The sequence below is a fragment of the Bos indicus genome, chromosome 18 (genome assembly GCF_029378745.1).
Source record: "Bos indicus isolate NIAB-ARS_2022 breed Sahiwal x Tharparkar chromosome 18, NIAB-ARS_B.indTharparkar_mat_pri_1.0, whole genome shotgun sequence".
Lineage (NCBI taxonomy): Eukaryota > Metazoa > Chordata > Mammalia > Artiodactyla > Bovidae > Bos > Bos indicus.
Window position 1 is genome coordinate 65,799,696 of NC_091777.1, and position 13,267 is coordinate 65,812,962.

The 13,267-nt window shown below is 46.6% G+C and overlaps 1 protein-coding gene across 2 annotated transcripts; it reads right to left on the bottom strand.

Moving 5' to 3' along the window:
* Positions 1 to 5,782: 5,782 nt before the first annotated feature.
* LOC109572114 (zinc finger protein interacting with ribonucleoprotein K-like) lies at positions 5,783 to 12,576 on the bottom strand. 2 transcript variants are annotated; one of them, XM_019978655.2, is made up of 4 exons: positions 12,261 to 12,576; positions 11,656 to 11,694; positions 11,116 to 11,242; positions 5,783 to 8,465 (listed from the first exon to the last, which is right to left on the bottom strand). In XM_019978655.2, exons 1-4 carry the CDS (start codon positions 12,357 to 12,359, stop codon positions 6,895 to 6,897), a joined length of 1,836 nt encoding a protein of 611 aa, XP_019834214.2. In that variant the 5' UTR covers positions 12,360 to 12,576; the 3' UTR covers positions 5,783 to 6,894. The 2 variants fall into 2 exon arrangements, with proteins under 2 accessions (XP_019834214.2, XP_019834215.2); XM_019978656.2 differs by lacking the exon at positions 11,656 to 11,694 and having other exon boundaries at positions 12,261 to 12,575.
* Between the last annotated feature and the right edge of the window lie 691 nt (positions 12,577 to 13,267).

Below are 13,267 nucleotides of genomic sequence, written 5' to 3' on the forward strand. Positions count from 1 at the left end.
GATCCGGAAGAAAGTGGGCCAGGGGCTTCAGTAAGCACAGAATAAGTTTTGCCCCAGTATCTAAAAGGAAATCGATGGATTGGCCCCCCACAATTATTAATACCCGGGGTTCCTCAGGTGTTATTAGGATGGGAGCTTGTGTGGGGACCCCCGGTCACCTTCAGTCCTGATTGTCTTGAGAGTCCGACCTGGGAGACCTACGCCTCTGGGAGTAGTCTCTCTTCCAGTGTGGTCCTTTGCAGACCGGACACGGAGCCGGGGGTGGCTTAGATGCCTGAGGGCAATCCCGCTTGAGGTGCCCCTCCTTTCCACAGCAGTAGCAAGCCCATCCCTTTTCACCTGGCTGTTTCATTTTTCTCAGGCTGTTTAAGAACGTTTTTCATAGCCATGGCGAAGGCTTCCGCCTTTTCCTTTGTCTTTTTTTGCCTTTCTTTTCCTCGTATTCCCTACCATAATAGACTGTCTGAGCCAGTTGTAACAGAGTATCTAAAGACTGATTTGGTCTACACGCCCGTTTTAATAGCTTACGGCGGACATCTGGAGCCAACTGAGTGAGAAATCTATCCTTTAAGATCACTTTTCCCTCTTCATTTTCGGGATCAATCTCAGTGAATCTGCGAAGGCCTTCTCTCAGTCTATCTAGGAATTTACCAGGAGCTTCCTTCTCCTCCTGTTCTATGTCTGCCAATTTGCCATAGTTTAAAGGCTTAGAATGCGCCTGCCTAAGTCCTTCAAGGATACATCTAACAAAATGACTCTGATCCCATCTTCCTTTAGCTGTGTTGTAGTCCCAGTCTGGTTCTATAGTTGGGACCGCCTGATTCCCAGTGGGGAAGGCCGCTATCTCGTTCTCCCTCTTCCCTACTGATTCATTACCAAGCCATTCATCTCCATAAGCAACCGCTTTTCCCAAAACTCGAGTCTTTGACTCGGGAGTCAGCGTTTGTCCCAAGATATACATCACATCCTTCCAAGTGAGGTCATAAAGCAGAGTAACACCTTTAAAGGCTCTAATATATTTTTCTGGGTCCTCTAAATAGTCTCCCAGATCCTCCTTGATTCTTTGTATTTCTTGACAAGAAAAAGGCTTATTAACTCTCACAGACTGATTATTTCTCCTGGTGGGTGTTTCATAAAGAGGCAACAGCTTGTGTGGCTGTTCCTCAGTCTCTCTGGCTGCTCTGCGCATATGATCCCAGGGATAGATTGGAAAAACCTGTTTTTCTTTTTCTCTTTGTCTCCTGTCCTCCATCTCATCTCTTACTTCGATGGTCTGAGTTTCTACTGAAACCAGAGTAGTCTGAGGTCGTATTGAGACAGGAGATGTTTGGACCTCCCCCTCCATGTGGGCAGTCTGAATCTCAGTTTGGATTTCCAGGTACGGGGGCAAAGTAAGAGGACAGGAGGGAGCTGAAGGTTTCACACCCAAATCTATACCCGTAGGACATAAGTCGGGCATGTTTTGCAGAGAGAAAAAGGGCAACACATATGCTACTTCTACCCATTTCCCTTGTTCCTTACAGAAGCGGTCTAATTGTACAACAGTATTATACTTAAGAGACCCTCCAACTGGCCACCATTCGCCATCCTCCAATGGATACCATAGCCATGCAGTATCACATAGGAAGACCAGGTGTGTCTTCTTTAAGCCCTGGGGATTAAAATCTATCCCAGTTTTTCAGGATACAGTTCAAAGGAGTGAGGCTGGAATTGTTAGCTCCCATCTGTAAGAGAGAAAAAAAGCGACCAGCGCCATTTTTTCTACTGGAGGCGTCCCTCCCTGCTCTAGATGGGGGTGTAGACAGACGTTACACCAAAAGCTTTTCCTTCCTGGTCGGACTTAGTCTGTCCCTTACCGACGCAGGGGCCGTCCCTCCCGGTTCTACCACCGAGATGGGGTGGGGATGTACCAGGGGTAGACTTGATAGCATCCCTACTTGACGTCCAGCTCTTCACCTTGCTTGCCTCTGATGTCACCCGGGGTGAATCAGAGTAACCTTCCAGAATGCCTCCCAAGCTAAGACTACTAGGGGAAACATTCGTCACCTGAGTGCCTGTGAATGACCCTGAGTATTTCCTGACTACAATAAGACCGACAGGAACATAAAACTGAGATGTTCTTTCCAAGCATCACCACACCAGTATAACAGCCTCCTCTGATCCACTAAAAGCCGGCGTTACCAAAGAAAAAAAAACCCATCGCAGTCCCAATCTGAGTAACCTTTAACCTCTGAGATGTTCTTGGAGCTAGAGCTCCATCTAGTTTCTGAACTTCCGATTCCTAGCGAGGCTAGGTGCTTTCTTGAATACCAATCCAAGTTTGGGACCTAAGCTGCAGTACACAGTAACAGTATAGATCACAAGTCCCTTGAAAGTCTATGATCCGATAGATTAGGTTAGTACTTCTAATTCCCAAGGAGTTATGAAATGGTCAAAGAGACCGAAAAAGGAGAGTTCGGTCCACACGCTTTGCCCATTTCTGGTCGGTTCCCAAAGGAGATATTGGGTGCCTTTGGCATTGGCAGGTCGGTATAACGCCCCAACAGGTTTCTGCCATAAGCCGTATGAGATCACCGTGGAACCGCAGAGCAGGGATCCTTACTTGCTTCACGCAGGGCATGCCATTCATTCACACAAGCACACGGTAGAGTTCGTAAAGCACAGCAGAAAACGTGTTCGCTAAGAGAACAAAGAACTAAAGCTCCAAGCATCCTTACCTTGTCCTGAAGGATCCCGGATGAGCCCCCAAGATGAAAGGTTGTTGTTGAATCACGCGAAGACACTGGGATTCTTGGCCTCCGGAAGAGAAGAATTCAATCCAGGGCCAGAGATGAGGCTTGACTGCTCAAAGCTTTTGTGGAATAAAGTTTTATTAAAGTATAAAGGAGACAGAGAAAGCTTCTGACATAGGCATCAGAAGGGGGCAGAAAGAGTACCCGCTTGCTAGTGTTAACAATGAAGTTATATAATCCAAAGAATGTCTGGAGGTTGTAAAGACCCCATCAGCCAATAATTTACATTTTAAGATAACACTGTCCTCAGGCAGGATACATCCTTGTAAAAACCAGGTCTACTCCCATAATTTACATTTTAAGATAACAGGTTTAATCCAGAGACTGTCCTTAGGCAGGATACATGATTGTTATATAATCCTAAGGAATGTGGAGAAAGAAAAAAAGTTTGTCCTTTCTTCCTCCTTGAGAATTCCAGACCCCTCTCTCCTTGGGGACCCCTAGACTCCCTATCAACCTGCCTAGGAAATGACTCGCTCAATAGCATCAAAAACAGTATTTCCTTTTAGTAAAGATGACACATCACTGCGGAAGAGTAAGTGAAGTTCCAGCACATCTTTGTTCGACAAATGTCTTTTATTTATTAATAAAAAGGAAAACATCAGTCAACATCCATTTCAAAATAAGCAACTGGTATTAATAGTCATTAAAGAAGATATACAAGTGACAAATAAACAGGAAAAAAGTGCTTGACATCATGAAACATCAGAGAACTACAGTTAAAAAACTACAGTGAGATGCCATTACACCCCACCAAGACAGCTGAAATTAAACAGAGTGACAATACTGAGTATCGGCAGGATGGGGAAGAACAGGAGCTCTCATATACTGTTGATGGGAACACAGAAGGATCCAACCAGTTTAGATCACAATTTGGCAGTTTGCAATTCACATATTCTGAGGTCCTGGCACAAGAGAACTAAAACACATGTTCATAAGAGAATTGTATGCTTATGTTCATTGGAACTTTATTTCTAACAACACCAAACTGGAAACAACCCAACTGCACATTAGCAGATGGATGGATAAACATAAATCCTAGACAACGCAAACTAAGTTACTGTTGAAGGTAGTGGCATTCTATCGGCTTGGGAAGGACAACGAGAGATTGTAAAAGGACATGAGGTAAATCAAGGTTGTGTTCATCATCGTGATTCTGATGGTTTTATGACTTTATATTATAGCAAAACTTTTCAAACTATATACCTTAAATATGTATACTGTATGTCAACTATGCCGCAATAAAATTTCTTTTAAAAATGGTTCAAAATTTAAAAAAACAAAACAAAACCCAGACTTCCCACTCTTTCTGGAAACCAGAAGGTTTAACAACTCAATACTGCTGTTGCTAAGTCGCTTCAGTCGTGTCCGACTCTGTGCGACTTCATTGACGGCAGCCCACCAGGCTCTGGCGTCCCTGGGATTCTCCAGGCAAGAACACTGAAGTGGGTTGCCATTTCCTTCTCCAGTGCATGAAAGTGAAAAGTGAAAGTGAAGTCGCTCAGTCATGCCTGGCTCTTAGCGACCCCATGGATTGCAGCCTACCAGGCTCCTCTGTCCATGGGATTTTCCAGGCAAGAGTACTGGAGTGGGTTGCCATTGCCTTCTCTCAACTCAATACTAACTCCACCCTATTTTTCCCCATTCCTGGAGAAGGGTAGCTCTGAACCAGTGCAGGAAATACTGGCAAGCAACAGAGGCTGTTCCAGTCTGGGACAACAGGACCACTGGGTGGACCACAAAAGCCACATTCCTGGACAGCAGGATCTCCATTCTCTGTTCTCATTTCCCTGTCTGTACAGCAATGACCTGGAGGTGGCCAGCCCAGAAAGACAATGGGGATTCACAAAACCTTTAGATTACGTTGCCAACAATAAATTCAGCTACAGGAGATACACAGCTCTGGAAGGGCTGTGATTCCACACAGCCATAGTCACTGGGAGATTTATGGATGCACATGAGAAGAGGCATATTCCATTTAATTTGATGCAGGCGCCTCCACTGATTATTAATCACACCCACAATTTCAGGGGGTTCCCTGGTGGCTCAGTGGTAAAGAATCTGTCTGACAATGCAGGAGACATAATTGACTCAGGTTCAATTCCTGGGTTGGGAGGATCCCCTGGAGGGGGAAATGGGAACCCAATATTCTTGCCAGGGAAATCCCACGGGCAGAGGGGCCTGTCAGGCTACAATCCATGGGGTCGCAAAAGAGTGGGGCATGATTTAGTGACTCAACAACAGAATTTCAGTACCAATTAAGGTTGAAACCTGGATCCTGATGTCTGAGGAGGGATACTAGTCCACAGAATTATGAACTCCAGGACATTTGGCTCCTTTGTAGAACCTGGTGGAACGCTTCCCCTCAACAGTGCTGAGCATTAAGGGATACCCTCTGGGAATATGAAAACAAATTCATGACATTCCCAAAGGCCCTGGAGCTTGCTGGAACGAGTGACCATTCCTCAGGGTAACCTACATATGCTGTGTTGCCTAGTCAATCAGTTGTGTCTGACTTTGTGACACCATGGGCTATAGCCCGCCAGGCTCTTCTGTCCACGGGATTTCCCAGGCAAGAATACTGGAGTGGGTTGCCATTTCCTACTTCAGGGGATCTTCCCAATCCAGGGATTGAACCTGCATCTCTTGTGTCTCCTGCATTGGCAGGCAGGTTCTTCACCACTGCGCCACCTAGGAAGCCCCAGGGGGAACCTATTGGTCACACAATATGTAAGCTTCCAGATCACACATTAGATCATATATTCCAGGTCACACATTTAGGAACTAAACAAAACACTGCTTTAGTTCCTAAGAGACCTTGAGGAGGAATTCATATTAAAACTGGAATAAAATTATACTCTCCTATCATTATCATCCCTGCTGAGGCACATAAAGCTGAGCACCCATGAAAGCTGTCCATCCTTTCAAACAAACAGGACACTTCTGTTTTCCACCCACCTCCACAGTGAATACAACCCCAAGATCAAAGGTAGATTAAACAATAAGACCTTTATTGCTGCACAAACCAGAGAAATAGGGGGCAATTCCAAACTGGTGACCTGGAGGCAGGAAAACCAACCACAAATATCAAGTGAAACCAACGAATTCGAAGGTCAAATTCATACTTAATCAATTGAAATAGGAAAATGTAAGGGCACATACTACTCAAGATTTCCTCCAGGGAACATTAGGGCACACCGACATCACCCTTGTGTCAGCAAATCAGAGTGACTAATGAAATACTGTACAAGGAAGAGGTGAGATGGGTTCTACCAGAGAAACTGGCAGTGATGTAACTCTGATGACGGCCCTGGGGAGTTTAGAACATGGAATGTAGCTCCTGTAAGCCTCACAGACACCTGGAACTCATTGAGAATTTCAAGTCATTAGATGTTTGCAAGTATGAGGTTCAATTTCAGGCAAATGGCTCCCTTACAAAAGCTGTCTAGTGCTGTTATAATGAAAAAGGAGGGAGCACATTCTTCAGCTCTAAGATCTTTCTCAAAGTGTGGATTCAGTTCAGTTCAGTTCAGTCGCTCAGTTGTGTCTGACTCTTTGTGACCCCATGAATCACAGCACGCCAGGCCTCCCTGTCCATCACCAACTCCCAGAGTTCACCCAGACTCATGTCCATCGAGTCAGTGATGCCATCCAGCCACCTCATCCTCTGTTGTCTCTTTCTCCTGCCCCCAATCCCTCCCAGCATCAGAGTCTTTTCCAATGAGTCAACTCTTCGCATGAGGTGGCCAAAGTATTGGAGTTTCAGCTTTAGCATCATTCCTTCCAAAGAAATCCCAGGGCTGATCTCCTTCAGAATGGACTGGTTGGATCTCTTTGAAGTCCAAGGGACTCTCAAGAGTCTTCTCCAACACCACAGTTCAAAAGCATCAATTCTTCGGTGCTCAGCTTTCTTCACAGTCCAACTCTCACATCCATACATGACCACTGGAAAAACCATAGCCTTGACTAGACGGACCTTTGTTGGCAAAGTAATGTCTCTGCTTTTCAATATGCTATCTAGGTTGCTCATAACTTTTCTTCCAAGGAGTAAGCGTCTTTTAACTTCATGGATGAAGTCACCATTACTTGGTGCTAAACAATGTTAGCTGTTTGGAGTAAAGGATTTCCCATATTTCCTGCATTCATGGAGCCACTCCACAGTGTGAAATTTTCGGTGGAGATTGAGGCTGGAACGTTGACTAAAGGATTTGCCACATTTACTGCATTCGTAAGGCCTTTCTCCAGTGTGAACTACCTGGTGTTGAATGAGAACAGACTTTTGCCTAAAGGATTTCCCACACTGCCCACATTCATAAGGCCTGGCTCCAGTGTGAATACTGCAGTGCTGAATAAGGCTTGTGCTTCGACTAAAGGATTTCCCACATTCACCACATTTATAAGGCCTTTCTCCAGTGTGAATTCTCTGGTGTTTAGTGAAGATGGCTCTTCTGCTAAAGGACTTCCCACACTGGCCACACTCAAAAGGCCTTGTTCTACTGTGAATACGCTGGTGTTCAACGAGGCTGTAACTCTGTCTGAAAGATTTTTCACATTCAGCACACTCATAAGGCTTTTCTCCAGTGTGACTTCTGTTGTGTCGCTCAAGTTTGGATTTGGATCCAAAAGCTTTCCCACATTCCCCACACTCATAAGGCCTTTCAGTAGTGTGAACTCGCTGGTGTCGAATGAGAGTGGCTCTTTGGCTAAAGGATTTCCCACACTGGACACAGACATAAGGCCTTGCTGTGGTGTGAATTCTCCGATGTTGAACCAAGGTGAAGCTTTGTCTAAAGAATTTCCCACATTCGCTGCATTCATAAGGCTTTTCTCCAGTGTGGGTTCTCCGGTGCCGAACAAGATTGGATTTGCACCCAAAGGTTTTCCCACATTCCTCACACTCAAAAGGCCTCTCTCCACTGTGAATTCTGCAGTGTTCAATAAGATTGGAGCACTGACTAAAGGACTTTCCACACTCACCACATTTATAAGGCCTTTCTCCAGTGTGAACTCTCTGGTGTATAATAAGAGTGGCTCGTTGCCTAAAAGATTTTCCACATTCACTGCACTCATAAGACCTTTCTCCAGTGCGGACTCTCTGGAGCTGAACAAGTGAGTACTTACAGTGCATGGCTTTCCCATATTTGCTAAACTCATAAACTCTTTTTCTAGCAGAGACTCTTAGGTGGTAAACAAGATTGTGTTTGTGGCTGGTAGCTTTCCCACATTCACGCAATTTGTAATGACTTTTTCTACCATTAAAAGTCTCCCCAAACTTGGTGATTTTGTTGGGTTTCTCACCATTGGAAGTGATCTGGTGCTGGAGGAGACCCACTGTACCTGGTAAGTCCATTCCAACCTTCCTACAGGTGAAGGGATTCCGTGACACCTGGACTATGCAGCTTTTTACAAATGCTGCCTTATCCACGTCACTTTTCTCTGTAGTGAAATGCTTCTGAAGCTGTTGTAGGTTTGCAGATGCCCCAGTAAAGTATGGTTTCTGCCCTGGTAGATCAGCAGGGTACAAAATGTCTTTCAGGATTGGGACACATTTCTCACAGGGGTGAGCATTCTCGGTGAATGGACCTACCTTTGGAGTCCTGACCTGTGACAAAGCTTCTAGAGAAACGTTTTGCTCAGAAGGTGTCTCTTTAGTCTGTGTTTCATGCAAACAAACTGAAAGAAGAGAAATATTTGTGAATTATGCTGATTATGGTAGGAGAGTATTCATCATGTTTTGTTTTTCTTTTAACTTTCTGTATAATACAACATTTAGATATCTTAAGAAATCTTCATGGCCAGAGAAACACTAGACTTAAACACTATAAATCAAATAGACCTAACAGACATATACAGAACATTTCATCAACCAGCAGCAAAATACACACTACTCAAGAATGCAGGGATAATCCCCCAGATTAGATCATAGAGCAGGCTATAAAACAAGTCTTCACCAATTTAAGGAAATTGAAATCATATCAAATCTCTTTTCTGACCAAAATATGATAAAAAACTTATGGGACCCAGCAAAAGTAGTTCTAAAAGGGAAGGTTTTAGCAGATACATACACTAAGAAAAATCTTAAAATAACCCTACCTTCACACTTCAAAGATTAAAAAAGAAGAACAAACTGAACTCAGTGTTAGCAGAAGGAGGGAAATAATAAAGATTAAAGTGGAAATAAAATAGAGACTAGAAAGACAATAGAAAAGATGAAAACTAAGAATTTTTTGAAAAGATAAAATTGACAAACCTTCTAGAGTAATAAAAAAAAAGAGAGAGGACTCAAAATTATAAACGAAAGTGGAAACAACTAAGCCTGTGCATGACAATCACTGAGCCTGTGTGCCACAAATAGAGAGCCCATGTACACAACACCTGAAGCACGCATGCCCTAGAGCCTGTGCTCCATAACAAGAGAAGCCACCACAAGGAAATGCCCATCCACTACAACTAGACAGCAGCTCCAACTTGCAGGAACTAGAGGTGCAACAAGAAAGCAAGCAAGAAAGAAAAGGTGACTCATGTTGGATTACTAGAACTCGTGGCCACAAGACTGGAAAAGGTCAGTTTTCATCCCAATCCCAAAGAAAGGCAATGCCAAAGAATGCTCAAAGTACTGCACAATTGCACTTATCACACACACTAGTAAAGTAACACTCAAAATTCTCCAAGCCAGGCTTCAGCAATACATGAACCCTGAACTTCCAGATGTTCAAGTTGGTTTTAGAAAAGGCAGAGAAACCAGAGATCATATTGCCAACATCCGCTGGATCATGGAAAAAGCAAGAGAGTTCTAGAAAAACATCTATTTCTGCTTTATTGACTATGCCAAAGCCTTTGACTGTGTGGATCACAATAAACTGTGGAAAATTCTGAAAGAGATGGGAATACCAGGCCACCTGACCTGCCTTTTGAGAAACCTATATGCAGGTCAGGAAGCAACAGTTAGAACTGGACATGGAACAACAGACTGGTTCCAAATAGGAAAAGGAGCATGCCAAGGCTGAATATTGTCACCCTGCTTATTTCACTTATATGCAGAGTACATCATGAGAAATACTGGGGTGGAAGAAGCAGAAGCTAGAATCAAGATTGCCGGGAGAAATACCAATAACCTCAGATAGGCAGATGACACCACCCTTATGGCAGAAAGTGAAGAGGAACTAAAAAGCCTCTTGATGAAAGTGAAAGAGGAGAGTGAAAAAGTTGGCTTAAAGCTCAGCATTCAGAAAACAAAGATCATGGCATCTGGTCCCATCACTTCATGGGAAATAGATGGGGAAACTGGAAACAGTGTCAGACTTTATTTTGGGGCTCCAAAATCACTGCAGATGGTGACTGCGGCCATGAAATTAAAAGACGCTTACCTTGGAAGGGAAGTTATGACCAACCTAGATAGTATATTGAAAAGCAGAGATATTACTTTGCCAACAAAGATCTGTCTAGTCAAGGCTATAGTTTTTCCAGTGGTCATGTATGGATGTGAGAGTTGGACTGTGAAGAAAGCTGAGCACTGAAGAATTGATGCTTTTGAACTGTGGTGCTGGAGAAGACTCTTGAGAGTCCCTTGGACTGCAACAAGATCCAACCAGTCCATCCTAAAGGAGATCAGTCCTGGGTGTTCATTGGAAGGACTGATGCTGAAGCTGAAACTCCAATACTTTGGCCACCTCATGTGAAGAGTTGACTCATTGGAAAAGACCCTGATGCTGGGAGGCATTGGGGGCAGGAAGAGAAGGGGATGACAGAGGATGAAATGGCTGGATGGCATCACCGACTCGATGGACATGAGTTTGAGTGAACTCCAGGAGTTGGTGATGGACAGGGAGTCCTGGCGTGCTGTGATTCATCAGGTCGCAAAGAGTCGGACATGACTGAGCAACAGAACAGAACTGAACTGAACTGAATGCTGTGATCCCATCCATCAGGACTCCATATATAACATCACTAAAAATTATATATCATATATACAGTTTGTCAAATATTATATGCCTATTGTTAAAATTATTGAATCAGGACTTGGGACACCAGGTGTCATGACACCTGGGATATTCATTCTGCCAGGGTGAGGTAAACAAGGTAAGATGCCTTGTTTTAGCCTGACTGCCAAATTCCTACATCCCAGATCCTCACCTGCAAGCTTGGGCAACAGACTTAGAACTACTTGGGGCAGTGCACTCAGCTCAGCACTGGCACCCACACCACATATGCCAAGAAAGTGGGGAAGTAAACAGAGCCCATAGTCTGACTATGGAAAGAGCAGAGCTGCCTCTGGGGGACAGAAAGTACGACCCAGATCAGTACACTGGGGTGAGGGCCTTACCCATCGAGGCTGTCAGTGCAAAGTTCTCTAGCATCACCTTGCAGTACAGGTGTCTCTGAACTTCATCAAGGAGCCCCCACTCCTCCTGGGAGAAGTAAATGGCCACGTCCTCAAAGGTCACACAGGCCTGCCATGAGGGGGACAGATCATTCCATGATCAATTTCTCTCCTAGGATTCCAAGTTCCTTCACCCAGACATCCATCCCCTGCTAACTCCCCTCCCAGTGTCCCCACCTTGAAGGAAGTATCAGGCCTTGGGGCCACAGGTACCATGCTCTCCTCTTATGGTATCAAGATCACGGTCTATTCACCAACTACAGGCATGTGGGCAGGGAGACACCATCTAAACTCTGAGCCTGGCGTTAGGACATCCACCCTCTTGTCAGGTAATTCCCCTTGGACTCCTGAATTGTGTCTCCCAGAGATAACCGAATGTGGGCTTTGGGTTTCTTCAGGGTGCCCAGTTGCACGGTCTGGAAGAATTCCAGAGACAAAGGGTGGGGTCAGGACCATTGAGGGCCTGGAACATCCTCTGCTCACCTTTGAAGAGTCCCTAAGCACTTCTGTCCTCATGGGAGTCTGTGGGAAGAGGGAGGTCATTACAGGCATGTAACCATGGCAGGCTCAGTAGGCTCAGGCCTCCCTCTACTTCTGTCTAGCCCCGAAGCAAGGTGACCTGAGATAACTGCATTATTTCTGAGTATAATGAGTATCTCATTATCTCTGAGACCTCAGTGCTCTTAAACTGTGATCTTGGATAAAGAGTCAACCTCCCTGTACCTCGGTGTTTTCATCCCCTTTGCAGTCTGTTCAAAAAGCAACTTCTGGAAAACTTGAAAAGCCTAACTCACACCTCTTGTATTCACATCCCTCCATGGTTTCCAGCGTCCTGAGAGAAAAACTCCTCCCCTTCCCATTCCTAACGGGAAAGATTCTCCGCGAATTCACATAAACCTGTCCCTCCGCCTGTCACCCTCTCCCACGCGTCATCACACTGTCTGTAAAACACAGAGCCCCACCCACGACCGCCTCACCATCCTGGACTCGGGGGTCCGGGCTGAGGGCACGCGAGTAGGCGCTCCGCACTCAGGGCTTTAGTGTCTGGTGGGGTGAGGACGGTGAGGGCCCGGAGGTCGAGCGTTTACCTGAGGCGGGTCCCTCAGCGCGGCGGCCGCCATCGGAGTCTGAAAGCAGCGGGGTTTTAAGTGACAGGCGACAGAGACGAACTTGTGTACAATTATCATCTACCGCCGCAGCCCTGCAGACTCGTCGCTGGGCTGGGGGACAACCTCTCCCCTAGAGGCTCCTCGCTCTGTTCATCCCCCAGGCTCCGTCCACACTCCAAAAGGTCTCCGGGGGCAGCTGTACACTGAGCAATCACCGTACTGCCGCCACAGAGGCGCCGGAAGTCCCGCCCAGATCCTCGGGTCGCGGAAACGCGCTGATTCCGAGCGTTCATTGGCTACATGCCTTGGGCCCGACATCCGGCATTGTGGGTAACGTAGTTCCCACGGCGCCACCAGCCACGGAAGCTGGCGCCCACCCCGAGACCGCGGAGTCCCGGAGGGGTGGCGGTCTCCCTGTGGGCCTGAACGGAGGCTCTCCCGGGAACTGTCCGGGTGAGGGGCTGGCGACGCTTCGACCTCACATCTGGACCCCCTACGCGGAGCCGGGTGGTCTGAGCTACGTGGGAGGTCTCCCCGGGAGAAGCGTCCTGAGTCTCTCCCCGGAGTGGGAGCCGTTCCCACCCTTCGACCCCTGACGGCAAAACAGGCTCGTGATCTGACAGGATCAGGGTTGGCGGCGGGTTTGGCTGCGCCACCTGGGGGCTATCCTGGAAAAGATCGGGATTTGGCTTCATAGGCGAAAAGTTGAGACTGCCAGGGGCTTCGGGGGGCGGGGGTGGACTCGGTCCTCGGAGAGCCGCGTGGACTGGTCGCCGGCGGCCGGGGTCTGGGCTTGACCTCTGAGAGGGGCGGGGAGGGGTGCGGACCTTCGTCACAGGAGAGCCCGTGCCTGAAGCCCAGAGGGGCCGGGGGAAACCTTCTGGGGGCTCCAGGCTGAACCTTCCCAGGAAGAGCGTGAAGAACCGAGGAGCCTCTGCGGTGCCTGGAGGCCCTCGGGGCGTCCCAGCCGCTCTGCGCTCTCTCAC